Source organism: Rhinatrema bivittatum, chromosome 3, assembly GCF_901001135.1.
Source record: "Rhinatrema bivittatum chromosome 3, aRhiBiv1.1, whole genome shotgun sequence".
NCBI classification, from domain to species: Eukaryota; Metazoa; Chordata; class Amphibia; order Gymnophiona; family Rhinatrematidae; genus Rhinatrema; species Rhinatrema bivittatum.
The window spans coordinates 68,889,806-68,916,926 of NC_042617.1; the positions used below are offsets into that span (position 1 = coordinate 68,889,806).

The 27,121-nt window shown below is 44.9% G+C and overlaps 1 protein-coding gene across 1 annotated transcript in view; it reads left to right on the plus strand.

Moving 5' to 3' along the window:
• Positions 1-27,121, plus strand: part of CAMKMT (calmodulin-lysine N-methyltransferase) — a 785,377-nt gene that overhangs the window by 601,006 nt on the left and 157,250 nt on the right. Inside the window, 3 exon segments of the mRNA XM_029593342.1 lie at positions 22,952-23,012; positions 23,949-24,003; positions 25,075-25,138. Coding sequence (XP_029449202.1) covers positions 22,952-23,012; positions 23,949-24,003; positions 25,075-25,138 — 180 coding nt within the window.

The following is a 27,121-nucleotide window of genomic DNA, read 5'->3' on the forward strand; positions in this document are numbered from 1 at the left end:
CGTGCTGTGGCGGGGTAAGAGTGCCCTGCAGGAATATAGGGGCCTTTTATGACATGCCATTGAAACAGCTATCAGGCGAGTCTTCCAGTGAATATGTGACTATTATCATGAAAGTCATGGTGTAGTCAAACAATAATTAAGCAACTTGAAGAAATTTAGTCTAAAAATGCCATGGTCTATTTTCTATAAAGACTGTAGCCAGTTTGTGCCTGTTTGTTCAAGAGTATTACCAACAGAAAGAGCATCCCAGGTACTAGGGGCATGTAAGTTGATCCAAAACACAATGGATTATATCAGCCGAAGCCTTCCAATTGGAGCATTCAGTAGCAGGATTGTGTAAATAATGCGGTCATTTTCTCCAGGGAGGAGTTTGAAAGATGTCTCCTTTATAGTTTTTTCTTTGACATTACTTAATAATTTTCCTAATACACTGAATCATATTTACAAACAATTCAAAAAAGCCTGGAGTCTATTTACTAAACTGCGTTAGTGCATGTTAAAGCAGTGTTAACACTCATTAATGAAACTGCATTATTGTTAATGTTGGCTTTTTCAATTGGCACAGATTTTTTCATTAAACTTAAAATGAGCTGATTAATACGCCAACATTATGCTAATCAGCTCATTTATTTATTTATTTATTTATTTATTTAAGGTTTTTCTATACCGGCATTCATGATAAGATCATATCATGCCGGTTTACATATAACAGGGGGTGCAAAAACTGTTCTTTTAACAAGTGCAACGGAAGCAAAAGTTACAATAAAACAAGGTTGTAGAACTGGGAGAGGAAGGAAATAAGGATAGTAGCGTAAAAATTTACAGAGGTAACTTATTTACATTGTGCAGTGATGTCTCTTTATGGATATTAACATTGTGCAGTAAATTCAATGCGGATCACATTAATGTAAAAATCTGTGCTAATGCCACCGTTAACACAAAACTTTGATAGTAAATTTAAAACGCGCATAAGGGCACGCAAGCAAACATGCTGGAATTTTAAATCATGCGCACATTTACATGCTTATGATTTAAAATACACCTAGCGTGTGTATGTGTGTTCCTAATTTTAAGCCATTACTCAAGCAAACGTACTTCGCGCATCTTCCCTAGGACTTTATCGGCTTTAATGCATGCAGGTCAGTGGATTTTAAAGCATGTTTGCGTGAAGAAAGTTTTCCCAGTTGGTCCAGCAGTTTTCCAGTCTATCTCGCGATCATCCAGTCACCTCTGACTCTTTAGCCTGCTCTCCCACCCAGTTGACCAGGACCCCTCACCCTAGCGTGTTAGGCCTAAAAAGTGAGATCTGCAGACATGCACCTCATCAGGAGCAGCAGTAAATATACACGGCTAACAAGCCACTGCGCACTGTGGCCACTGGATTTAAAATACGGATTAACGCGCACAACTCTTGGTCCTCCTCTGGAATGACCTCGACACACCCTAGCTCTGCCCCTTTTGTTTTTAACTCATGCACACTTATATATGCACATCATTTCCAGCTTTTAAAATACACGTTGCTCGGGCCTTTTAGCATGAGCAACTCTTTTAAAATTGAGCACCTTTAACTATACCTCTAGAGGGATAACATTCTTTGTATTAATTGCACACTTTAACATGGCCTTCTCTATAGGGCATTAAGTCTTTAGTAAATAATGCATTTAATGCGTGCTAGCAAACAGGTCCTATTTTCTGTTTTTATTCTTCTCTTCCATGTGAGGCAGATGGGGCCAAGTCCCTGGCTGCCCAGGATAACTTGGATGCCAGGCTTGGCTTCATGCTTTCTCATGCATGGGGACTGTGGGCAGGTGGCAGTTAGGTGTGAGTTGGTGGGGTATTCGGCTGCTCTGCTGCAAATTTGAATCATGCAGAGAGCCTGGTAGCCTCTGGTTGATTTAGACCAGGGGTTCCCAAATCTGTCCTGGAGACCTCATAGCCAGTCAGATTTTCAGGATATCCACAATGAATATGCAAGAGACAAATTTGCATATACTGAGTCTCCATGGTATGCAGATTTCTCTCATGCATATTCATTATGAATATCATGAAGACCCAACTGGCTGGCAAGCCCTGGTTTAGGCACTGCTGGGGAGTAAGGGATTGTGGGTAGAGTTAGCAGAGATTAAGAGGGTAGATGACTGTGTCTTCACTCCCTTTTCTCCCTTTCCCTATTGGAAGCTGCATACTCACCATGGTAAGGAAGTCTGGGCAGACAAAGTGATCCATGGTGCTGTCGGAAGGAGGGAGGATCACAGGAGTTGGACAGTTCAGTTCGTGGTGCAGTTACTATGCTAGTGAGGTTGGCTGAGATCGATTTGCAGCCAGAGCCAGAAGCCAGAGTTGCCATTTGAAGGGGAATTTGGGTTTGTGCCCTTAGAGATGGTGAGGGCAGCCAGTTGGAATCTGTTCAGCTTGCATCAGCGGGCGGGGCTGGGAGCGATATCCCAGCCATGTGTGCTGGTGGTTTGGGCAGTGGAGTGAAGGTGGAACAGGCAGTTCCAGTGGTAGGACAGAAGGCGTGGACATTTGCTGGCACCTCTGAGGTTCCCCTCCTGGGCTGGCGCTGTGTGGGCTCCGAGGGTATGACATCATCACATGGCAAGTCAGCTGACAGGGGCCTGCAACAGGAAGAAAGTTGTAGGGATATGATGTCATCACGTGGCAAGCCTGATGCTAGGTGTTCCCAGCAATTGGGAGGATTGGCCCTGATTCTGGGGGTCTCTGGTGCAGGGCCTCAGGGTGTTCTGATGGTGGGTCAGTAAAGGGGTGGCAAGCAAGCTGGCAGGGCTAGTTCTTGTATTAGAGTTGATTTGGCGGTGAATGTTGGGCCTGATTTGTTGTTGGGAGCTGCTTGTGGGAATCAGCTGCTTCTTGGAGGCATTCTAGCTGATTGTGGTGGGTATTACTGATGGTCTGAGGTAAGCTCATGAGATTGGCATACCTCCAGCTTGGTTTGCATGGCCTTTTCAGCCCTCACTTCAGGCTCTGGTGAGGTGGGCCTTTATGGCTTTTTGGAAGTGTTGAGGCAATTCCAATGCTGGGATGACTTTTGTCAGGAATAGCGACTTTAAGAATAAGCTGATGGTTCGGGAACCTGGTTCTTCTAGTGGCCATGATTTTCAGTCAGGATTCTACCAGTAGGATGTAGGACCCTTCAGGAAGGTGTGGGCAGCACAGTCTTATGGCTATGGTTATTTGGGATGGACTATTGCTTCCGTATGGTCTGCTTGTGGCTTCCACCCAGAAATTGGGCAAGGGGGCATTGATCCCAAGGGGTGGCAGTAGTCAGGTATTGAAATGTTTGGCATGCCTGGTAGGGATGTGAATCGTTTTCCATATCGTCTTAACGATAGAAATCGTGTGGCAGGGCAAGAAAATCGTCTTAGGCACGATTTTTTAGTTAAAAAATCGTTAAAAATCGTTTTTTCCGATTAGTGCGCACTAACTCGAGTTAGTGCGCACTAACTGAAAATGATACAATTTGACACTTTTCAGGTCAGTTAAGGTCAGTTTAGGAATGAATATGTATTCCTATTGGCTGCCCTCTTATTTATTCATGTTACCAAGTTTCCTACTGACAGTATATGGGGGATGGGAAATGGAAACAGTTGGTAGCTTGACAAAACAAGTAATGTGATCAGTCAATGTGACTAGAACTTGTGCCCTAACCCTGATACCAGGGGTATTGTGATCTTCCTGCACACAGTGCCCTATCCCTATTAATACCAGGAGTGTTGTGATCTTCCTGCACACAGTGCCCTATCCCTAATACCAGGGGTGTTGTGATCTTCCTGCACACAGTGCCCTATTCCTGATACTGGGGGTGTTGTGATCTTCCTGCACACAGTGCCCTATTCCTGATACCGGGGGTGTTGTGATCTTCTTGCACACATCCCGGTATCAGGGATAGGGCACTGCATGCAGGAAGATCACAACACTCCTGGTATTAATAGGGATAGGGCACTGCATGCAGGAAGATCACAACACTCCTGGTATTAATAGGGATAGGGCACTGCATGCAGGAAGATCACAACACCCCTGGTATCAGGGATAGGGCACTGTGTGCAGGAAGATCACAATACCCCGGAGGAGTGAGGGTCAGGCAGCTCCCCCCTGTCTGTGAAGCCAGCCTCTCACTAGTAATGCAGGGAGGGAGCTGTCTCAGACTTCACCATCCTCCCCCCCCCCCCCCCCTTACCCACACACCATTCACTAGCTGGGACATGGGGGAAGTCAGGAGTGAGGGTCAGGCAGCTCCCCCCTGTCTGTGAAGCCAGCCCCTCCCTAGTAATGCAGGGAGGGAGCTGTCTCAGACTTCACCATCCACCCCCCCCCCCCCTCACCCACACACCATTCACTAGCTGGGACAGGGGGAAGTCAGGAGTGAGGGACAGGCAGCTCCCCCCTGTCTGTGAAGCCAGCCTCTCACTAGTAATGCAGGGAGGGAGCTGTCTCAGACTTCACCATCCTCCCCCCCCCCTCACCCACACACCATTCACTAGCTGGGACATGGGGGAAGTCAGGAGTGAGGGTCAGGCAGCTCCCCCCTGTCTGTGAAGCCAGCCTCTCACTAGTAATGCAGGGAGGGAGCTGTCTCAGACTGGTATCAGGGTTAGGGCACTGTGTGCAGGAAGATCACAACACTCCTGGTATTAATAGGGATAGGGCACTGTAAGAGATGACTGTAGTAGATTGAATAAAGATCTGATGTTTCTGCTCTCCTCACACCAAACAAAAACAACACACAAGCAGAGAAGCCCTTCTTACAAAGCTGAGCTAGTGAGTTAAGTAGGAGGAAAAGTAAACATACTGGTGCCAGTGTGGCTACTTAAAAAATACACTTACCAACAATCAATTACATATATTTGAACTGTGTACAGTTCCAGCCAGGACCACCTTTCTAAAATGCACAGTGATTGGCAAATTCAACATGCACTAGCATTTCAGGTGCCTGCTAACAAAAATAATAAACAAACAAGTTCTAGTCACGTGAGTGCTGATCATTACATTACTTTTTTTGTCAAGCTTCCAACTGTTTCCATTTCACATCCCCCCAACCATATTGGTAACATCAATAGATAAGAGCACAGCCAGCCAATAGGAATACATACATACATATTCATTCCTAAGTGACCTTTACTGACCTGGGAAGTGTGAACACTTTGTTTCATTTTCTGTTGGTGTTCGTTAGTTTCCAGTTCCATTTCCCATCCCCCCAACCATCACCTCAGTGGTAACCTTGGTAACATCAATAGATAAGAGGGCAGCCAGCCAATAGGAACACATATGTATTTATTTATTTATTTATTTATTTATAACTTTTATATACCGGCATTCGTAAAAAAAACATCATGTCGGTTTACAGACAACTGAGAAAGGAAATTACAATGATAGATGGAGGAAGGATAGGAAGTTAAAAGGTGACAACTTTACTGTAGAGCCAACGGGCGCCACAGTTATTAAATGAGATTACATGTGGTTAACCAGGTTGGACATAAATTAATTATATACAAGAGCCGACAAAGTGGGGGGTAGCGCGGGGGTGGGGGATGAAGCGCATAGGGGAGGCGGGGTAGGGTAGGAACTGTACAAGGGGGCAGGGGGTGGCGATGGGAAGGAGAGGTGGTGACTGAATATCAGGAAGCCATAATATGGATGGGGTGGTGAGGGAGGGAGGGTGTGTAGGGGGCGGGGGACACTGTACTAGGGAGAGGGAAATAATGAGTGTTGAGGAGAAGTCAAATGCTAGGGTTGAGAGGCGTTGGGATAGGCCTGTTTAAATAACCAGGTCTTGATTCCTTTTTTGAATTGATTAAGTGAAGGTTCTAGTCGGAGCTCAGTGGGGAGGGAGTTCCAAAGGGTGGGGCCGGCGATGGAGAAGGCTCTCGCTCTGGTGTTTGTGAGGTGAGCAATTTTGAGTGAAGGGGTGTGGAGGGTGCCCGCAAGGGAGTTTCTGGTAGGACGGTTGGCCTGGTGGAAGTGTGGCATATCTTCGATGCAGGGGGAGTTATTTTTATATAGCGTGTTATGTATGATAGTGAGTGTTTTGTATTGAGAGCGATAGGTGATTGGTAGCCAGTGGAGGTTTTGTAATATGGGAGTAATATGATCAGTCTTTCTTGAGTTTGTAAGGATGCGAGCCATGGCATTTTGTAAGATTTGGAGGGGTTTGATTGTGGAAGCTGGAAGGCCTATTAGCAGTGAGTTGCAATAGTCAAGTTTTGATAGTATAGTGGTTTGCATAACAGTGCGGAAGTCATGTGCGTGGAGGAGAGGCTTAAGTTTTTTGAGGGTTTGGAGTTTATAGAAGCCCCCTTTTAGGAGCGATTTGATGTGGGATTTGAAGCTAAGTTGTGTATCTAAGAGAACTCCTAGATCTCTGACAGTGGACGGAGGTGTGAGATTTTGTGAAGTGTTCTGTTGCAGTTGGTGAATGGATAAGCTGGGTTGATTAGTGACCTGGAAAGTGTTTATTTGTATCATTTTCAGTTAGTGCGCACTAAATCGAGTTAGTGCGCACTAACGGGGAGTTAGTGCGCACTAACGGGGAGTTAGTGCGCACTAACACGATTTAACGATTTTTAACGATAAATCGTTAGAATTTCTATTGTATCGTGTTCTATAACGATTTAAGACGATATAAACATTATCGGACGATAATTTTAATCGTTGAAAAACGATTCACATCCCTAATGCCTGGTGCTTGTGCTGTGATTCCATTTGGAGGGGGGGGGGGGGGGGGGTTGCACCAGCATGGGTCACAAAATATGGTGGATTGTCCTGGGACCTCGCAACAGGAAGCATGAATGAATTTCCCCGCTGAAGCAGAGCTGAGGTCTAGGCATCAAAGGATTGATGTGGCTAATGTCCCTCATGGAGATGGTGAGGAGGTAGCAGGTTATACAAGCTCCAGGTGAATCTGTGGTGGAGTAAGTGGATGGCCTGGCCTGTTGAGGTGGTTCCAGAGAATGGTCAGGGGTTACTGGAGATTCTAGGCAGAAGGAGCCGGCATCAGGGAGGTCAGATGAGAAGGACAGTGACAGATGTAAATGCAGGCAACAGTGGAGGCATAAGGATTCCTCTGGTTTATTGAGTTCCGGCTACTCTTCATCCCTACTTCTTCCACTTCTTCCTCACAGGATAGGCCTTTTTTGGTCCCAGAGAAGTCTAGAAAAGGGGAGGATAAGGGTGCATTGATTTAGTGGCTCTTTCTGAGTGTGGGAAGGTGTGTCCTTTTTCTTTAGAAACAAAATCAGGAAGTGCAAATACATTGATATCTTTCAGTTTTTGGAAGGTCATTGTGGACAGTGAAAGGAGGTTAAGAAAAAGAAGAAAAAGAAGAGGTTTCCTAGTACTCAGAAAAGGGTTCCTTGGATCATATTGAATTGGATTAGATGTTTCTTCCAAATGGCCAATGTTATGGGTCATCATGTTCCATCACAGTATGGCTATCACTTCATAACAACAGGAGGATAATCTAGAGACTTTCATATAACAGAGTGATAAACAAGTCGCTCAGCTTTGCTTCATGTTTACATGAAACAGGAACATCAAGGTGTTTATCTTCCACTCACTACATTTAATAATAGGTCTTAAAACTGCCATAGTGAAACTTTTTTAAAAGAAAGTCTTTGCTGCATATAAAAATAAGAATAAGTATTCACTTTGGGGTAGATTTTATAATTTAGCGCGAACACGTACTTCTGTTCACGCACCAGGCGCGAACAAGAGTACGCAGGATTTCAATAGATACGCGCGTAGCCACGCATATCCATTAAAATCCGGGATCGGCGCGCGCAAAGCTGCCAATTTTGGGCAGCCTGCGCGCGCTGAGCCGCGCAGCCTGCCTCGGTTCCCTCCGAGGCCGCTCCAAAATCAGAGCGGCCTCGGAGGGAACTTTCTTTCTCCCTCCCCTTCTCCCTTCCCCTCCCTTCCCCTACCTAACCCCCCCCCCCGGCCCTATCTAAACCCCCCCTACCTTTATCGCCGGATTTACGCCCGCTGGAGGCAGAAGTAAATCTGTGCGCGCCAGAGGGCTGCTGGCGTGCCATCACCCGACCCGGGGGCTGTTCCAGAGGGCGCGGCCACGCCCCCGGAACGCCCCCGGCCAAAACCACACCCGCGGCGCCGCACCCGAAACGTCGCGTTACCCGCGCCACGCCCCCAAAACGCCACGTCACGACCGCCACGCCCCCGGCATGCCTCTCCATGCAAGCCCCGGGACGTACATGCGTCCCGGGGCTTGTGCGCGCCGCCGAGCCTTTGCAAAATAGGCTTGGCGCGCGCGGGGGGGTTTGGGGTAGGTTTTTGGGGGGTACGCATGTACCACTTTGAAAATCTACCCCTTTATTTATCTTAAATGTGTAAATCCTTTTTATTATATTACCCTGCCTGACACACACTGTGTTTCATATCTTCCTCAGGGGCAGCACCGAATCATTGATTCATGCCTTTCTTACTAAAAAGATCAAAGAAAATTTGTAAGGAATAAGGCAGACCATTTGATGATCCTTCCTTTGAGAAGATTATTGTGATTTTGTTGCGAACGCACCCTGCGGGTCCTGATGAGGGACACAGAGGCGCAATCGCCTGCTCCTGGGTGAAAGTGAGCCCTTGGCCCATGGGGCGGCTCAGGGAGGAGTCCCAAGACACACCCCAAGGGAGGTGAACAAGTACAGGCACGGGCAAAGTGGGAACAAGGCTGGACAGGACTAGATTAGGAACAACAGGAACTGGAATGTGGCAGAGTTAGCCCTCTGCTGAACCAACACGCACCAGTGAGACCCAGCAACGCAATGCTGGTCTCAGGAGTAGCCCTCCAGCCACTCGGTAGGCCTTCCAGACCCGCCGCTAGGGAGCGATGAGTGCGTGAGGTCAAACAGAAGCAGAGGGCAGGAAACGAAGGGACAGGGAACTGGAACAGAAGACTCCAGATACTTGGAAGACACAGACAGAGTCAGTATACTTGGAGGATTCGGACTGAGATCTCAGATGAAGACTTGAAGACTCCGGATACTTGGAAGACACGGACATAGTCAGTATACTTAGAGGATTAGGAGTGAGGGCTCAGACAAAGACTTGGAAGACTCAGGGCATTGAGAAGACCCTGAGGAGGTAAAGAACAGTACTGGAAGAGTACAGCATCATTGGCATGCCCTTCACAACCGCCCATGGCTGATCACAGACCACGCTGGAAGCGAAGCAGACTCCAGGCGAAGTAGTGGAAGTTGAAGCCAGGACATGTCGAAGATTCAGGGGCACCCTACACAGCTACCTGTGGCTGATCGTGGACCATGCTGGAGTGGAGCAGGTTCTGGCAGAGTCTTGGGTATGGACGGAAGCAGGCCAGGTAATCCGAAGACCGGAACAGGGTCCAAGACTCAGGATTGAAGAGATAAACTTGGAATTCAGGAAGGAGCCTTGGCATTAAAAACAAGGGCCTTCCGGAGACTTGTTCTGCAGAGATGAAGGTAGGCCTTGTACCATGAGGCACACTACACACGAGGCTGGTCACGGACCATGACAGGGGCACGCCCGGAGAAGTAAGGTAGCAAGGAACCTGGAAGGAGGACAAGTAGCAGAAGATGAGGAGGACACTTAGAACTTGGACAAGATGAGGACTCCTGCAACTTGGACAAGCGAGGACTTTAGGAACCTGGATGAGATGAGGACTCTAGGAATTAGGATGAGTCGAGGTCTCTTGGAACTTGGATGAGATGAGGACTCCTGGAACTTGGACGAGATGAGGACTCTAGGAACCTGGATGAGATGAGGACTCTTGGAACTTGGGCGAGAAGAGGACTCCTGGAACTTGGACGAGACGAGGACTCTAGGAATTAGGACAGGACGAGGATTCTAGGAACTTGGACAGCACTGCCCCTCAGGGCGCCCTACACAGTCCACTGTGGACTGGTCATGGACCACCCTATACCGCTGCGCACCCTACACAACCTGAAGAGGCTGGTCATGGACCATGCGGAGAGTGGGACATGCACAGGATGGAGAAGGGATCCGGACAGCGCTTGAAGAAGGATCCAGCCAGAAGGGGACTCCAGTCACCAGAGACGGACACCAGATAGATATAGATTTACTCTCAGGAAGGTCGCATGGAGACAAAGTCCGGGGGACGGCAAGGCTGCAACCGGAGCAAGGAACTTGTGGATGCATCAAGTTCAGGACTGGAACGTAGGACATCGGGTACACAGGACACTGGTACCTCTGGACAGAAGGACATCTAGGACCTCAGGGACATCTGGATACAGACCTAAAACACCAGGGCTTCTGGAGGAGGAAACTGAGGACTTGGAACATACCACGAGGGAGGTCCGATGAGGGACGAGACCCAGAATATCAGATGGAGAACATCAGGAACAAGAAGAATGTGGAACACAAAGCCATCTGGACAGGAGCAGCCCACAGAGGACCTTGACCGGAGAAGAGGAGACATGGATGACCATGGAATCCGATTCGAAGGCCCTGAGGAACTGAAGCAGGGCCTTTATATAGGGCTGAACCAGGAAGTGCTGAGATGACATCATCCGGAGGGGCCACGGGCTGCTTCCTGCTGCTGGCCCCTTAAATAGGAAGAAGAGGCACGCTCCCACACCTAGAAGGACTCTGGAGGAAGGATGGAGGAGCCGAGGCCTGCAACGACGTCCTGCCGCATGGAGAGCCAGCTGGGGCGGCTTCCTGCCCCAGAGAGAGGAAGGCGGCGGCGGCGGCTCCATACTGCTAGAGGGAATCCCAATGGGGAGGTTCCTGATTGTGGAGGCGGAGCCAGCAGCGCGGTGGCGGCACAGGCCGTCAGGGAGGTCCTGGTAGCGGTGTCAGGCCGAAGCATGGAAGGACATTGGCAGCAGCTCCAGGGCCACAGGAGCGGAGTCCCGGCAGTGGCAGCAGCGGTAGTCTGGGGCAGCAAGGCCGTGTCGATGGAGGCCGGCGGTGGCGCAAGGCCACGAAAATGGAGGTAGGTGGAGGGCCTGCTCGCGGGATGGGGTCTGCGAGCAGGAGCATAACAGATTCCTTTGGCAGTGGTTCCCAAAAAGGAGCTGGATGCACAATTTGCATTTTCTCAAGAGAGGCTCTGTTAATGATTTTGTGCCTCAGGAGTTATGTGTAGTGCATTATGCGTCTTTTGATTCTGTATTGCAGCTGGTGTGTATTCTGTATTGCAGACAAGAGGCTTTAATGGTGAAGGTTGATATCAAGTCGATTTTTCAGCTTCTTCCCATCCAGATAGTTTTCATTATTGGGTTTTTATTGTAGGAAATATTATTATTTTGATAAGTGTATGCCAATGCGTTGTTCTGTTGCCTATGAATATTTTGAGATGTTCAATACTTTTGTATATTGTGTGATGGCATAGGTAGCAGGGTTGCCTAATATTGTGCATTATCTAGATGATATTTTGCTTGTGGATCCAGCTACTTCTGGTGCAGAATTGCTAAGCAAATTTTTCATGGTTGCTTCTTGCTTTTGTATCTCTATAGCTAAGGATAAGACTTAGGGTCCATGTAACAGGTTGGTATTTCTTGGTATCAAGTTGGATTCTGTGGAGTTGGTATCTCATTTGCCTATGATGAAGATTATCAACTTGAGAAAGTTGTTGGATGGGGCCGTGCATAGCAAGAAGTTGACGTTTTGTAGCAGATGTAATCTTATGTAGGGTCATTCCTGTGGGCCAGGTTTTCTTGAAATGGTTGTCTTTTGCTATGTCAGGTGTAAGGAAGAAAGATCATTAATTCACATTACTTTTCAGATTTGTGAGTTTCTGGCTATGTGAAAGCCCTTTTTGTATTACTTCAATGTTATGTCAGCATGGCAAGCAGAACCGGTTTTCAGTCATGATTTGGAGTTATTTTCAGATACAGCTGGGGCAATAGGATTTGGGGTTTACTGTCAGGAGTCTTGGTGTGTTTCTGCTTGGCCAGAGGATTGAATTTTGGTGGGTACCACTAGAAATATTACCATTTTGTTATTGTTACCAATAGTGGTGGCATTGATGATCTGAGGTTCACAGCTGTGGAATAAAAAGGTAGTGCTCTGGTGTGATAATTTGGGAGTGTTGCAAACTATTTACAGACAAATAGCAAAGTGTGTTTTGATGTCTGATTTGTTGCATGTGTTTGTTTTGTAGTACATGCAGCTGAATGCAACTGTTTGGGCATGACATGTCCCTGGTTCTGATAACACTATCACCAATTCTCTTTCTCGTTGCAAGTGAGCACAGTTTCAGAAGCTTGCTCCAGAAGCAGACCAGCACTTGGCGGCAGTGCCAAATTTCTTCTGGCAGTTTAGTGTCCAGAAGCATGGAGCTTCCTTAGCTCAGTCCACGTAGGCCTGGAATACAAGTGGTGCTAATAAAGCTGTACGTTTTCTCTTTGCAAAGAAATGATCAAGGGGCCCCTTATCTGATATTTTGATGACCCAATATATCAAGGCTGCTGTAGCCAGGCATATCTTGGGGTTTTCTTTTTTTAAGAGAGCTTATGGATGGTGCTTTCCCATGGGATATTTTATTATTCGTTGCTTATTGCTTGGTGGATCAAGGGTTGCTGAGGCAGGCTCTGATAGATGTTTGCCAATCATGCACAAGGTGCTGCAGAAATTATGGGATGTGGTTCTGGAGGTGTGCATTTTGGGCTGTAAAGCAAATCTTTTCTGAATGACCTTTTTATTTGCATTTTTTGGAGGGTTTCTTCTTGTTAGTGAGTTGGTTACTTGGGCTAGTTGTGGTGCTGAACCAACACGGTTGTTATTCTAGCATATAGTGGCTGAGTTGAATAGGATTGTTTTATGGAATCATCGCTTTAAGACTGATCAGAAGGATAAGGGTTCTATCTTGGTTTTGAGGCTGTAAGGGGTTGCATGCCTGCCCTTTTCTAAACATGAGAAATGTTATGGTCATTCGCCTGGTTGGAGGGTCAGATTCTCTTGTGTATGCTGACATTAAGCCCTTGACAAGCTATCAGTTTGAGATGGTTTTGAAGTTTTGAGAGCAGCAGCTTTGGATGTGAGTCAATATGGGACTCATTCTTTTTGAATCTGTGCTTTGGGTAGTGGTGCCCAGGCTTTGTGGTGCCTTTGTACGGTGAATTAGCCAATGAAATTCTGATGGTTTTGAACCTTATGTCAGACTGGGGTTGGGGAGTATTTAATGGCTATCAGTCTAACCTTATTTGTATTTCTTATAGATTGTTTGCAAGGGGACAGGAATGGGTGGATCCTGGGGCATTCTTATGTTGCTTGGCTCATAAGCATGCTTGCCAGCATCCATATCTGTACAGCCAGTATTAGGGTTTGGCAGCACATTTTGTGGTGGTGCACTGGTTTGGACAGCAAGGAAATTACTGGCACCAGTTTCTACCTTCCATGAAGCTGTGGTTGAAGTCAAGAACTTGCTCTGAGGTTTTGATGATTCACCTTGGGGAAAATGATTTGGGGAAGTGGTCCTGTTGACAATTGATTGATGTTGTTAAAATCTTTCCTAACTTGGCTACAGAATACCATAGTGTGCTGGTCTGATATCATTCCAAGGCCTCCTGCAATGGGATCAGGCCATTTGGTGTGCATGGCTATGTTTCGGGGGGGGGAGCTATGTTAAGAATTCCTGGGCTTGAGATGTTTATAGTGGTTTGTACAGGGCTAATGGGGTACACTTGTCTTTTGATTTTCATGATCGGTTGAACAATGCATTTCAGGATGCTTTGCAGGATATCTTGATCAGGAAATCTTAGGCCACATTGATAGGGATCACAAGATAAGTCTTTGACCATCCTGTGCCTGTGGCAGGTTTCCCAAGCTAGGTTGTTTAGGGACCTTCATTTTCAGTTTTTATTTTTTTGCCTGGGAATTTCAATGTGATGACAAAAACAAAAATGGGAAAAATTACTTTGTTATAACGCACAGCAAAAACTTCAGTGAAAAAGTCATTTTTCTCACTGATTTTCTTTTTGTTTTCACTTTGAAATCCCCAGCAAAATAAAACCTGAAAATGAAGGTCCCTATAGGTTATTGTTACAGGTTGGTGTTAATGGGCCAGCCAAGTTGGTTGAATGGTTGGCACTCTGAACCCTGGGTTTGAAGGGGTCGATTGGATGCAGTCACCCCTGAGGCAGGCTCCATTCTAGACTGTGGTGGGAGCTAAACTCTGAGGCAGCATGGGGTTGCTGAAAACCTATAAAATATACTGTATCTGGTTAAGTGGCAAGTTATCCTGCCACACACAGCTGGAAAACTTTTGGACTACTCTGAGTCTTTAAATTATCAGGCTAAATTAGCCAGATACAGTTGAAAATCAGCTGCATTAGACAGATTTCACTAGATTTATCTGCTTAAAATTTAGCCAGAAGAATATAAGAAGTTGTCATACTGGGTCAGACCAAGGGCCCATCAAGCTGAACATCCTGTTTCCAACAATGACCAATCCAGTTTACAATTACCTGGCAAGTACCCAAATATTAAATAAATCCCATGCTATGAATGCCAGTAATAAGCAGTGGCTAAGTGCCCCCAATATTCAAAATTCAGCAATAACTCACAAGTTATTCAGCTAGATACCTTTGAATATTGACTTCAGAATTTATACCTAAGGCCTGATTTACCATTATTATATACAGTAAATTGCACTGTGTAGAACAGATCCTAGAAGTTTAGCAGTTAGGGAAAATGTGTGCATGTGATAATATTTATTATTGCATCTACTATATTAGTCTACTATATTAGTCTATAAATATTGTAATGAACTATATACAGTAAAAGTCAGCATAGAATATTCTATAAGTAAAGAAACATCACTACAAATGCCTTTAGTAGCCTATGCACATAGCAGATTTGTTTTTGTTTCTTTGTATAGGAAAAAAATATGGTAGTGTCATAGGCAGGAAAATCTAATTAAAATAAACCATCTGCAGTGGAACCTCTGCAGGATGCCCAGTTGATGTTAGTAGCATATTAGAACACTATAAGAGTGCACTGTTAAACTTGGGTATAATACATTAGTATTTGTTGGCATGTAGACATTTTAATAAATCATAGATTAGATTTGGTATTTATGACAAGCTAGTTAATGGATGCAGTTTCATTAGATACCAGGTCTCTAATTCCTGTATGCATTAAAATAAATAATATTTAAAAAATCAAATGTTTAAACCCATGGAACTTAGTAAATATAGGAGGTAATTTTCAAAGGAGTTACAAGTGAAAATATAACATTCTACCGTAGCAATTTTCAAAAGCCATTTACGTGCGTAAAGATCACTTACACATGTATAACCTATAGACAATTCAATGGCATATATTGCAGCAATTTTTAAAAGCCCACATACATAGGTAAAGTGCCTTTACATGTGTAAAACCTAATTGTAAGAGCATAAACTCTTTTTAAAATTACCTCAAAGTGCACAACTGCTACATATAGGTTAAATAAAAATTATAACTCTTTTGTGCTGAGGTTACATTTTGTCCAATATGCATACTACTGTTCTATATATGCATTTTACCAATATGCATCTGAATTGTGACTTTCTGACCATGGTTATATCCGTTTTGTATGATAAACAAGCTTTAAGAGCCATTAGTAGCAAAAGGATAGAAAAGCATTTCATTCACACACAGGCCTCTTTTCATCTCATTTAGTTTTAAGTTGCTTTCTTAAAACCTTGAAGATCTTCATTTCGTGTCTTATCTGCTCTGGTTTACAAGAGGTTGGGAGGTTTTGCTAATGACCTCAGCTGTCTCTGTTGAAAAAGATTTGAAATATTGCATTAGCAGTAGTGATAAGCTAATATCCTGTGAGGAAGAAACTAACATTGTAAGGGATGCACAAGTTTTAGTGACCTTAGTGGTACAAGGTCAGAATTGCAGTTGATTATGGAAATATTTCATCAGTGTATCAGTGCTCCACTTGTCCAGGGATTATACTTATCCCTAACCATTAAATGGACAAAGGCTCTTTGGTTCGTGCAGGGCAATGAATCTAGATATTAACACTTATCATGTTCTTCAAGGATCTTTTTTCCCATTGATCCTATCTCCTGCTTCACATTAGCAATATGGGACTATTTAGAAAAAAATAGAAATTCATCTGATTTTTCAGAAAATCCCAAATAGATTTAAACCAGTTTTGATAATCTGTCAGACTTCTGAGTTCAGCAAATCTGAAGTCAAGTTACAGTGAGATTTTGACTGAAATTATCTCCAGATTTGTCACAGGATAAAAAGGGCTATCTCCAGTTAGTATTTGTAGGGTTTGTGAGGAGCTAGAGGGTGGGTATGTTTTTAATTCACAGTTTGACTTTGATGTAGGTATATAGGTTGCTTTGTTTCTTTTTTTATATATATTTTTCAATAGAATGAGTAGGATTATAGAACTGCAGAGTGCTAGTGGTGGTGATGAACTGGGTGGGGGGGGGGGGGGGGGGGGGGTCAGACATGATTTCCCATCAATTGCCATGATTTTGCCAACACCAGGCATGCACCGCCATCAGTACCTGCAGCAGTTGCTTTTGAAGAGGAAAGGGCTACTGGGCCAAGTGAGTAAGCCCAGCCCTTGGCATCTTGATAGGGTAGAGAAGAAAAGGAGGAGACTGAGGAGGTAGCCACACACCTGCCATTGCATGCTGATGAAAGATCCTGGAGGGAACTGTTTTGGACTGGCCCCTTAATGGCAATGTGCATATCGCTACTATGGTTCAATGCAAATAGAGTAATGCTAGCATCCATTGGGGTGAAGACCCTGATTGCCAATCTCTGGCTCCTGTCAGACCCAACAGTGGCTAGACTGAGTTCTGTGATAGGTGTTAGTGATGGCAAAGCTCATGGTGTCATCCTCTGTTGTTTCTGATCAGTGTTGGTGATAAGAAATAGGCAACTGTACCCAACCTGGGGCATAATATAGCAGAGTAATTCTACATGAGAACTGGGGGTGTTCTGCACATTGTGTAGCAATTTGAGCAGCCTGGGCAAGCTATGTACTCAAACCAGGAGGAGAATCCTAGCACTGTCTTTTTGTGCCTGCCACCCCATGATTACGACCATATTATGGCAGTGTTTACTAATCACTGAGGGAACTCAGTCAAAGTGACAACAAATACTAGCTTACACTGAGTGGCAGCAGCAGGCATTGATGCAGCTGATGGCAGCATCCAACAACCAAGGCACATGGGATCAGTATTCATGGGCTTAGCCAGACAAACTGCAGCTTTTACATTTCCTACTGCTCTGACCATCTCTGACGTATCTGGGTCTTTAGCTGGATAAAAGATAAGTTAAAGGCATTTGGGATGGAGTTAAGTTAGCTGGATAACTTATTCAGCTAACTCTGATTCATAGGGGTATTTATTTATTTATTTAAGAAATTTTATATACCGGCGTTAGTGGGGACATCACACCGGTTCACATATTAACGAAAGATCGGAAATTACATCATAACAGGAGAAAGTAACTTGGGGGGGGGGGGGGGGACATTAGAGAAGCAAGGAAGGATAGTGAACAAGCTGATAAAAAAACATTAGATAGCAAGTATTTACAACAATTTACTATATTGGTAACCTTGTATACATCTGAGATCTCATAAGAAGGACACGTGGCATCGTGGACTGGGTTAGGGTTCATGGGATAGGTGCATGGCTAGGAGAAATAGATAACATGGACTATTCTGGGTAGGCTCGTTTGAATAGCCAGGTTTTCAATTTCTTTTTGAACTTGATAAGGCAAGGTTCAAGACGCAGGGTAAGGGGCATGGAATTCCAGAGGGAAGGGCCGGCAATAGAGAGGGCACGGTCTCGGGCGAAGGAAAGACGGGCTGTCTTTAGGGGGTGTACACATAGAGTGCAACTATTGGTGGATCTGGACGGGCGGGAGGAGTGGTGGGGGGTGAAAGGGATATCTAGCCAGTTGGAGTTGTGTGAGTGAATGGATTTGTGTACAATGGTGAGGGCTTTATAGTGGATACGGGAGAGGACGGGTAGCCAATGGAGATTTTTGAGAATCGGAGTGATGTGTTCGAATTTGTGTGTGTTTGAGATGATTCTTGCATTTTGCAACATTTGCAGGGGTTTTATTGTGGAATAGGGGAGGCCTAGGAGGAGAGCGTTGCAGTAGTCCAGTTTGGTGGCGATAGTAGCCTGGATCACTGTACGGAGATCTTGGGGGTAAAGTAGGGGTTTCAGTTTTTTTAGGACATTAAGTTTAAAAAAACCTTCTTTAAGTATGGAGTTGATATAATTCTTCATGTTTAAGCGTTGATCAAGGAGGACGCCAAGATCCCTTACAGATGGTTGAGCGGTGGCGATGTTAATGTTGGGGTGATTGGCAAATGGTAGGGGAAGGGTGGCGTGAGGGGAGATAAGTAAGATCTCAGTCTTGGAAGCGTTGAGGGCAAGGTGGAGGTTGGTAAGGAGTGAGTTGATGGCATCCAGGCATTTCTCCCAGTGCTTTAGGGCATCAGAGATGGAACTTTGAATAGGGATGACGATCTGGACATCGTCGGCATAAAGGTAGAATTTAAGGTTAAGATCAGATAGGAGTTGGCATAGAGGTACAAGATAGATGTTAAAGAGGGTGGAGGAAAGTGAAGAGCCTTGGGGGACGCCCTGTTGCAATGGGCGTGGGTTGGATAAAGTTTCACCAATTTTGACAGCAAAATTCCTATTTGAAAGGTAGGATTTAAACCAGGCAAGGGCAAGGCCAGAGATGCTGATGCTTTCTAGTCGGGTAATGAGATGATTGTGGCTGATGGTGTCAAAAGCCGCGGAGATATCAAGGAGGGCAAGGAGGTAGCTGCGGCCTTGACCCAGGCCCCTGATGAGGTGGTCAGTAAGGGTGAGGAGGAGCGACTCCGTATTGAAGTGCTTCCTGAAACCAAACTGGGAAGTATGGAGGATTGCGTGATTTTCAATGTAATCCATGAGTTGGGCATTGACAATTCTTTCCATTAGTTTGGCAATAAACGGGAGGTTGGAGATTGGGCGGAAATTGGAGGGGTCCTGTGGGTCTAAGGAGGGTTTCTTTAAGAGAGGCTTGCACCTCTCTTAAAGAAACCAACAATTTTAAAAGGTTGGGCGCGGGCGTACATTTGTGCGCACTACCTGGCGCATGCACCGTGCACATGTACACCCGATTTTATAACTTGCGCGTGCAGGTTATAAAATCCAGGGTCGGCGCGTGCACCTTGCGCTGGCCGAGCCGCCCTGACTTCCCCCATTCCCTCCCAGGCCACTCCAAAATCGGAGCGGCCAGGAAGGGAACTTCCCTTCCCCCTAAACTGACCTTCCCACCCCTTCCCCTAACCTTTCCTCCCCCTAGTCCTACTTTAAGACCCCCCAAAATTTGTTTTTACCTTTTGCGCCTGCCTCTGGGCAGGTGCAAGTTGCGTGCGCCCGATCCACCGACACAGCAGCAATGGCCGCTGTGTCAGAGGCCTCTGGTCCCACCCCCGCCCCCCGGACCACCCTGTCCCCTCCCCGCCCTTTTTGCAAGCTCCAGGATTTACGCACATCCCGGGGCTTTACGTGCGTCGCCGGGCCTTTTTAAAATAGGCCCAGCACGCGTAAGGCCAGTTACGCATGTAACCTTTTTAAAATCCGGCCCAAAGTGTATGTCAGATGATAAAATCTGATACATAACCTGCTAGTTGCTTGGAGCACCACCGGCTCCAACAGAAAACACACACAAAACAAATGAGGACTAGCAGACAAGAGGAGCTAATATAAAACAAAATCTCTTTATGCAATAAACAGTGTGGGCAATGGATTTCAAGATGGCCAGGTGTAGGCAACACACCAACTGCTAAATGCCAGAGGTTTGTGAGCAAGAGACTTCCAGGACCAGAATCACACATATGTTTTTTAACTGTTATTTCTACACAAAATATTTTTCATTGAAAATGATTTATCGCTCATAAAACCACTTACCATTTCTGTACTATATAAGATACTGAACGGGAATGCAGGCCTTTTGATCACTCACCCAGTAACCTGATGTGCAAGACCAGAGTGATAGAACATTAAGATCACCAGAATATAATTTTCTTCATCACAAATTTGCTTACAAACTGTAGATCTGTGCGATTGTTCGAGAAGTGACTAGTGATCAAGCCGTCAGAGACAATGAATGGCAGAACTGACTGAAGAATGTACTCAATCAGTGACTGCAAAATTTCTTCCCTCTTCCTTTCCTTCCCAATAAACCCTAATACGAAGCAGGCTGAGTTTATATGATGTATTACCATGATCCAGAGCCATAGGCCAATGAATGAGATCCACTTCGGTAAAAAAAAAAAAAAAAAGAATATGCCAAATTCTGAACTCAGGGAACTGAAACTTCATCAGAATTTGCCAAATCTGTGGAAAAATTTGATATACCAAGTTTGACAAATTTACCCAACAAATCTGGTGAAATTCTGAAAAATCTAGCAAACTCAAACCAGGCTGAAATGTGATTTGATTTTAACCTCCAAGTGTTTGTACATTTGTACTGCCCATAATGGCATCTTCATCAACTCCACTGAACCCTGTGTCTGGGAGAAAAGGCATTTTCTTTTGATGCTACGGTGTTGTTTCTTAAGTAACTGATAAAATGTATGAAGCTCCAATACTTATATCTGTGTTTGTCTGTCATCCCATGAAATATGCTGAGTGCAAATTAGTCTTCAGAGTGGCTCATACTTCCAGCCAGCTATGAGAATTCTTTGACTTGAGGTTGCTCTGGAAACCTTCTCTTAAATCCTAATTGTTGTTTTCATGCCAATACAAAAGGGAGTTAATCATTCCAACATATTAGAAACATCTTTCTGTTCCTTTTTTTAATATCTTGTCATGGTTGTTGAGTTTAAAATAGTTCAAGCTCATCAAAATATTGGGGTAGATTTTATAAATGTACGCATGGGTGTACTTTTGTTCGTGCACCAGGCGCGAACAAAAGTACACTGGATTTTATAAGATACGCGCGTAGCCGTGCATATCTTATAAAATCCGGGGTCGGCGCTCGCAAGGGGGTGCACATTTGTGCAACCTGCGCACGCCGAGCCCGGCACGCGTTGCCTGTTCCCTCCGAGGCCGCTCCAAAATTGGAGCGGCCTCGGAGGGAACTTTCCTTCGCCCTCCCCCCACCTTCGCCTCCCTTCCCCTACCTAACCCACCCCCCCCCCCCCCCCCGGCCCTATCTAACCCCCCCCCCTAACTTTGTCGGCAAAGTTACGCCTGCTGGAAGCAGGCTTAACTTTGCACGCACCGGGCCGGCTGCCCCGCTCCGTGTTCCGGTCCGGGGGCTGGTCCGGAGGCCGCAGCCACACCCCCGGAATGCCCCCGGGCCGAAGCCATGCCCGCGGCGCCGCCCCCGAAACGCCGCGTCATTCCCGGCATGCCCCCGACACGCCCCCCGACACGCCCCTCCATGCAAGCCCCGGGACTTACGCGCGTCCCAGGGCTTGCGTGCGTCGCCGAGCCTATGCAAAATAGGCTCGGCGTGCGCAGGGGGGGGGTTGGGGTAGGTTTTCGGGGGGTACGCGCGTATCCCTTTGAAAATCTACCCATTTGCTTCTAAGGATATGGATATAATAATATTCATAATATTGGGTTTGGAGCAATATTGCTGGCAGAACATTTGGTGACCCTGGTTTGATTCTCAGCTCGATCTCTGGTTCATTAACCTGCCCGATACAGTACGGATGCGCTAAAAATAGCGCATCCATTTGGGCGCCCGCTCTCAGAACACACACAGAGCCCCCTCTCCTAGGCGTGCGATACACAATACAAATGAGGGATTGTGCTAAAAGGAGGCACTAGGGACGATTATGCACCCCTAGCGCCTCCTTGGCCCAGGAGAGGTGACTGTCAGCAGGTTTGGAAAGCAGACGCTTAATTTTAGAAACATCCATTTTCCTAACCCATGGCTGTGTACTGGTTAAGAAAATGGATGATCCTAAAATTGAGCATCCGTTTTCCTATCCTGACCTGCCTGCACATTTTTTTTTAATCTTTTTTTTTTTACCTTTTGGTTTGTCCGACTTACTATCACTACGATACTAAGTCAGAGGATATACAGAAAAGCAGTATTTTCTGCTTTTCTGTACACTTTTTTGGGCCACTCAGAAATTAACGCCTGCCCTTGGGGAGGCGCTAATTTCTGATCATAAAATGTGCGGTTCGGCCACACATTTTTTTTTTCCGGTATCCCGAGCGAATGACTAATTGCCTCATCAACGTGCATTTGCATGTGATGAGCGCTATTAGTTTGAGGGGGTTTGGACAAGCACTTTCAAAGCGCTAAACCCCTTACTGTATAAAGGGTAGTGGACGCACGTCTAAAATGCACGTCCAGCAGTGGGTTAAGCAGTGCGCTCAGTTGAGCGCACTTTACAGTTTCGGCCTGTGAGTCTGCCAAAGTGGAGGGGTTATGAAGGTTGCTCTCAGCCTTTTGGGCAGGTGTATGCAGAGGCACTGCTGAATATTGACACCTACTGCTTAGTTAAGGAACACATTTTTCTAGGCCAGTCTATGCCATTCAGTCAGAGGATTTTGGCTGCAGTGCTTGTCCTCATTATTAGGGAATGGAATAAAGGGACCAGAATATCAGAAAGGTGGAATAAAGACTCCCAGCGCCTCTGTTTTGGGTCACTTCTGCCATCATAGCATTATTCTTGACTTAAGCACATTTCACTTCTGACAGAGCCTGGGAGAAGTGATGAGGCTGTATCACCAATAGCCTTTACTCTCTGTTTTAATTTTTAATATTATCTCCTGTCTCAAGTCTGTTTTGCTTCAAATGAGAAATGCTGAAATAATAGGGCTTTCCTTTAACTCACCCATATTGTAGCATGTTTTACAAATCTTAAATGCAAGTCAGTTTGACGCTAGAGCTGAACAAAAAAAGGCATTGCATTTGAATAACAAATTTCAGTGAAAAGAGTAACTGTTGGTAAATAAAGTGCTTTTATGTTTTTGTTTTATAGGTATTTGGCCTTCTGAAGAGGTACTGGCTTACTACTGCCTCAAGCACAATCAAATGTTCAGGTACAGAGCTGCACATAAAAGGACTCTTTCCAATCCATTAGTTTTATTGTATGTGCACGGTGAAGATTGCTATGATTAAAGTCTCCATATTAAATTTTTTAAAAAGTTTGACTTGAAAACATGTTGCTCTTGACAAAGAATGTTGAACTGCCTGTGGGTACTAATATTGCACAGCAAGCTTTTGCTATGCATCAAAGACTTTTGATTTCCACTCAAGGCAGTTTATTTCACTTTGATTTTTTTTTTGGGGGGGGGGAGGGGGGAAACAAAAGTAGAGCTTCAATTGATTACTGCTCTTTGTGAAGGTCAGAGAAATAAAGGCATTCTGTATACTCACTTCTGCTACGAGAGCCACTAAGGATTATCCCATAAATAACACCATATCATACTATACTGTTTATCTGCCGTGTTTGGTGGGAGGTCACTTGTACAGAGTGTTAACTGAAGAATTAAGATTCTCTGCGCTCTTGGCAGTTTTTGTGAGGATGCTTGGCTCTGAAAGAAAAAAAAATGCAATATAAATTTTACTTTTCTAACTGGTTTTGAAAAAAAAAAAATGAATGTGGGATTAACAATGTTATCCTTTCCTAACAATTATCTTTCGCTACTCTAGCTAGTTTAGTTGTAAAAGACAGCGCTATTGACAAGGGAAAAAAAGGGAACCTTCTCAGATTTTTCAGCTCAGCGGTGGTAACGTTGCAGTGAGCACTAATGAGGGAACCCCTACTGGTTTGCCTGCTTTGTGACTTTTCTTTTTCATAATTATTTTTAAAACGCAAAACGACATGAGGTAGCCTGGTAGTGTCTCTACAACTTCCTAGTGCCTCGGCTCTTATTGCAGATGGCAATTTGTTCTTGTAACACATATATCTCGATTACCGTTTTCATCTGATTTGTATGGTCTCTACCATTTTCTTTTTTTCTTTTTTTTTCCAGTGGCCTTGCTGTGTGTGAGCTAGGGGGTGGCATGACATGCTTGGCTGGGCTCATGGTAGGTCTTTTCTCAATTCCAATCCCATTCAGAGGGAGGAACAAAAGGGAAAAAAAAATGTTCCAGTGCCTCCAACTGCTGGGTCAGAGAACTGTCAACAGCATCAGCTGCGGTCAAGCTGCACTGTCTTCAGAGACCTCCTAAACTGACTTGCTTTCATATCATATTGATTTTATGGTTGCCTCGATGAGCAGAAACATTTTACCTCTGTACTCAATATCTCTTGTTGTGACATTCCAGGCCATGGTATGCTCTGTCTTTCATTGCCATAGCTGAAGCAATTTTTTTTTTTTTTTTTAAGATTATAGTTCCATTTGCTAAGATACAGGAATAGCCTGACGAATCACAGTTGGAGCACCATGATATAGCTGCTAATGTTTTGCCTGCATTATTACACCAACAAACATGATACAGAGCTCTCGGTAATTAGATTCTTTTGAATTAGATTGGCCATTCAGGAGTGTTGTTCACCATTCTCTGGTTTCTGAGTCATGTATTCAGGAGATATTATGTAGCAGCACAGTGCATTAGACAAGTTTTTTATGTCTCTACAAATAAAAGCATATTGTTACACTGATTGGCATTTGACAAACCTGTCGCTCTTATACAATGTGTCGAGGTTAGAGCCCAATGTGCGAGCATGTCAAAGCTCACAAAAAAATTACCCTTACAAAGCCATCTGCCTGCAATGCAAAGTTATATGAAGGGCATCAGGCAGTCAGACAGAAGCAAGCTGAAAGGCAGAGTGACAGCCTCGGATGATGGCTCTACTAGATAAACAGAAGCCCGCAAATGAAAGCCTCTCAGAATACCATCATCTGCTGTCACAATGCAATTACTGAACAGAATGATAGCAAGATAGAGGCTCCCGCAAATGGAATGATAAAAGTATTGACTGATTTGATTGAATGATTAAAATAATGCAGACATAAAATGAAAAAAGATTGAAGATTGTTACAGAGAAATAGGTGAGGAAGCATGATACTGAAGGCTTGTCACTCCTGTCTTCACTTCCACACAGACAAGCATATTTGCTCATTGTTTGCTGTGCTTTTTTTCCCCCCCTTCCAGGTTGCTATTTCTGCAGATGTCAAAGAAGTTCTGTTAACTGATGGAAATGAAAAGGCCATCAAAAGTATCCTTATTCAGATAGAAAACTGATTTGCTGTGCATACTCCTTTTTACTGGCCAAGTAACAACTGATGTAAAGAAAGACTGCACGAGGCATGAAAAGGGCAGTTTCTAGCATAAGTAATTAAAATAAAGTAGAAAGATTCGCAGCTTGTCCCTCGTACACTCCAGAGTTTGTCCTGAGTGAAAAGGTAAATACATATGGGGAAAACTGCAAGGCCCGAGGTAAAATGTTTGTCTGATGTTTAGGAGTGATTCCGTTTTTACAGTCAGTCTGGTCTAGAAGATTTAAAAGTAAGTCATGTGATTAACTCCCACTTCATATTCATTCCCTTTTCCCAATATGTGACATCCTTTTAGTGCGGGATGATATAATCTGGGCATCCCTATAACTTTATGCTATTTCCTGCTTATCATGTCAGGTTCATTCTGTTTGCTTTTACCTTTCAGCTGGTAGAAGGATACACTACATTCATTTTAGCAAGAAAAAAACATTTTTAAGCTTGATTCTAAAATATTGCTTAAACTCACTTTTGACGGTATTTGCTAACTGGCACCACAATCCTCTGCCAGAAAAATCATCAAAACAACATTTTACCATTGCTGTTCTGGCAAATGTCACCATTGCACTGGCTGCATTTTGGGAACAATTTTTAAATACTACAAGTGACTTGCAGATCTATAGATTGACCTGCAAGCTAATTTTCAAATTAGCACACACACTTATGGGACCTATATCTGGCCACCATTGCACAATGACTACGTCTTCCTTTGCCCGGGGCTGTAAACCCAGAGAACGCACTTATAACCACGAGTGAAAAGAGTAGGAAAGGGGCATCGTTTGCCTCTGTGGTAAATCAGCTGCACAGTTCATGGGTATTATTGTACTTGCGGTATTGATTATTTGAAAATACGGGACCCTGCTGCTGATTTAGCAAAGTTTGCCCCTTTCCCACCCTTTTCACTCTGGTTATAAGTACGTTCTCTGGGTTTACAGCCCCGGGCAAAGGAAGACGTGGTCATCGTGCATTGGTGGCTGGATATGGGGCCCATAATTGCAGGGTTCTGGAAGGAGCCCTCATGCACGGTTCCGACCCGAGGACTTCCACTGTGATCACTGAAGTAACATAAGTGGGGAGGGGATGTAAAACATAGGAGAAAGAAAAAAAATCCCTAGGTAGTTGCAAATGAAGGTTCAAGGCACCAGATTCCAGCCCTGGGTCTGATTGAGCTTGAAGCCCAAAAGAAACAGGAATGAGCTGTATTTTCAAAGCTGCTAATAGTGATTTACCTTGATAACTTGGCCTGGCTAAAAATGACCCTCCTCTGCTTGGCTAACAGTGCACACGAGCTTCCACAGCACACGTACATATAGCTGGGTTAAAAAGGGGCCCCTTTTCAGGAAGGAGCATGCACAAGTTCTTTTGATTTTCAGACGCATGCTTCCTCTTTTCTCTCTGTTTGGCCACCTGAACAAATAGCAGGGGCAAAGCACGTGTGCCCATGGTACTTGCAGACCCTGGGCTGGCTGACTCGTTTTCAAAAAGAAAGCACCCAGGTAGTTTCTTTTTGACAATTAACTACACAGCAATGTGCATTAAAAGTGTGTGCATCCTTTGCACACCAGGCAGCCAATTGAACATTTCCCTCCTTAGGACCTCTGCTAACCAAGAAGCACCATTACCATTACAGCAAGTAGCAGGGCAGCGGTTTGCAGCCTTTTTCCTGTTCCGACACACATGACGGACAGTGCTGCCATTTTTTGACACACCGCTTCATTACAGTCCGCCACAAAACTAAAAAAAGTCTCAGTATTATTTTTATTGTTCAGAATGAAACAAGGGAAAGACGAGCACTCGCGCTGAAGAGAAATGACATCACTTTTGTACAAGCTCTGTTCTCTGGCCCCCATGTGGCCCGCTGATCTTTTTTTTTCTCCCGCTGTCACTTCCAGGCCCCATCAGGGCAAGATAGAATCGGTTATCAC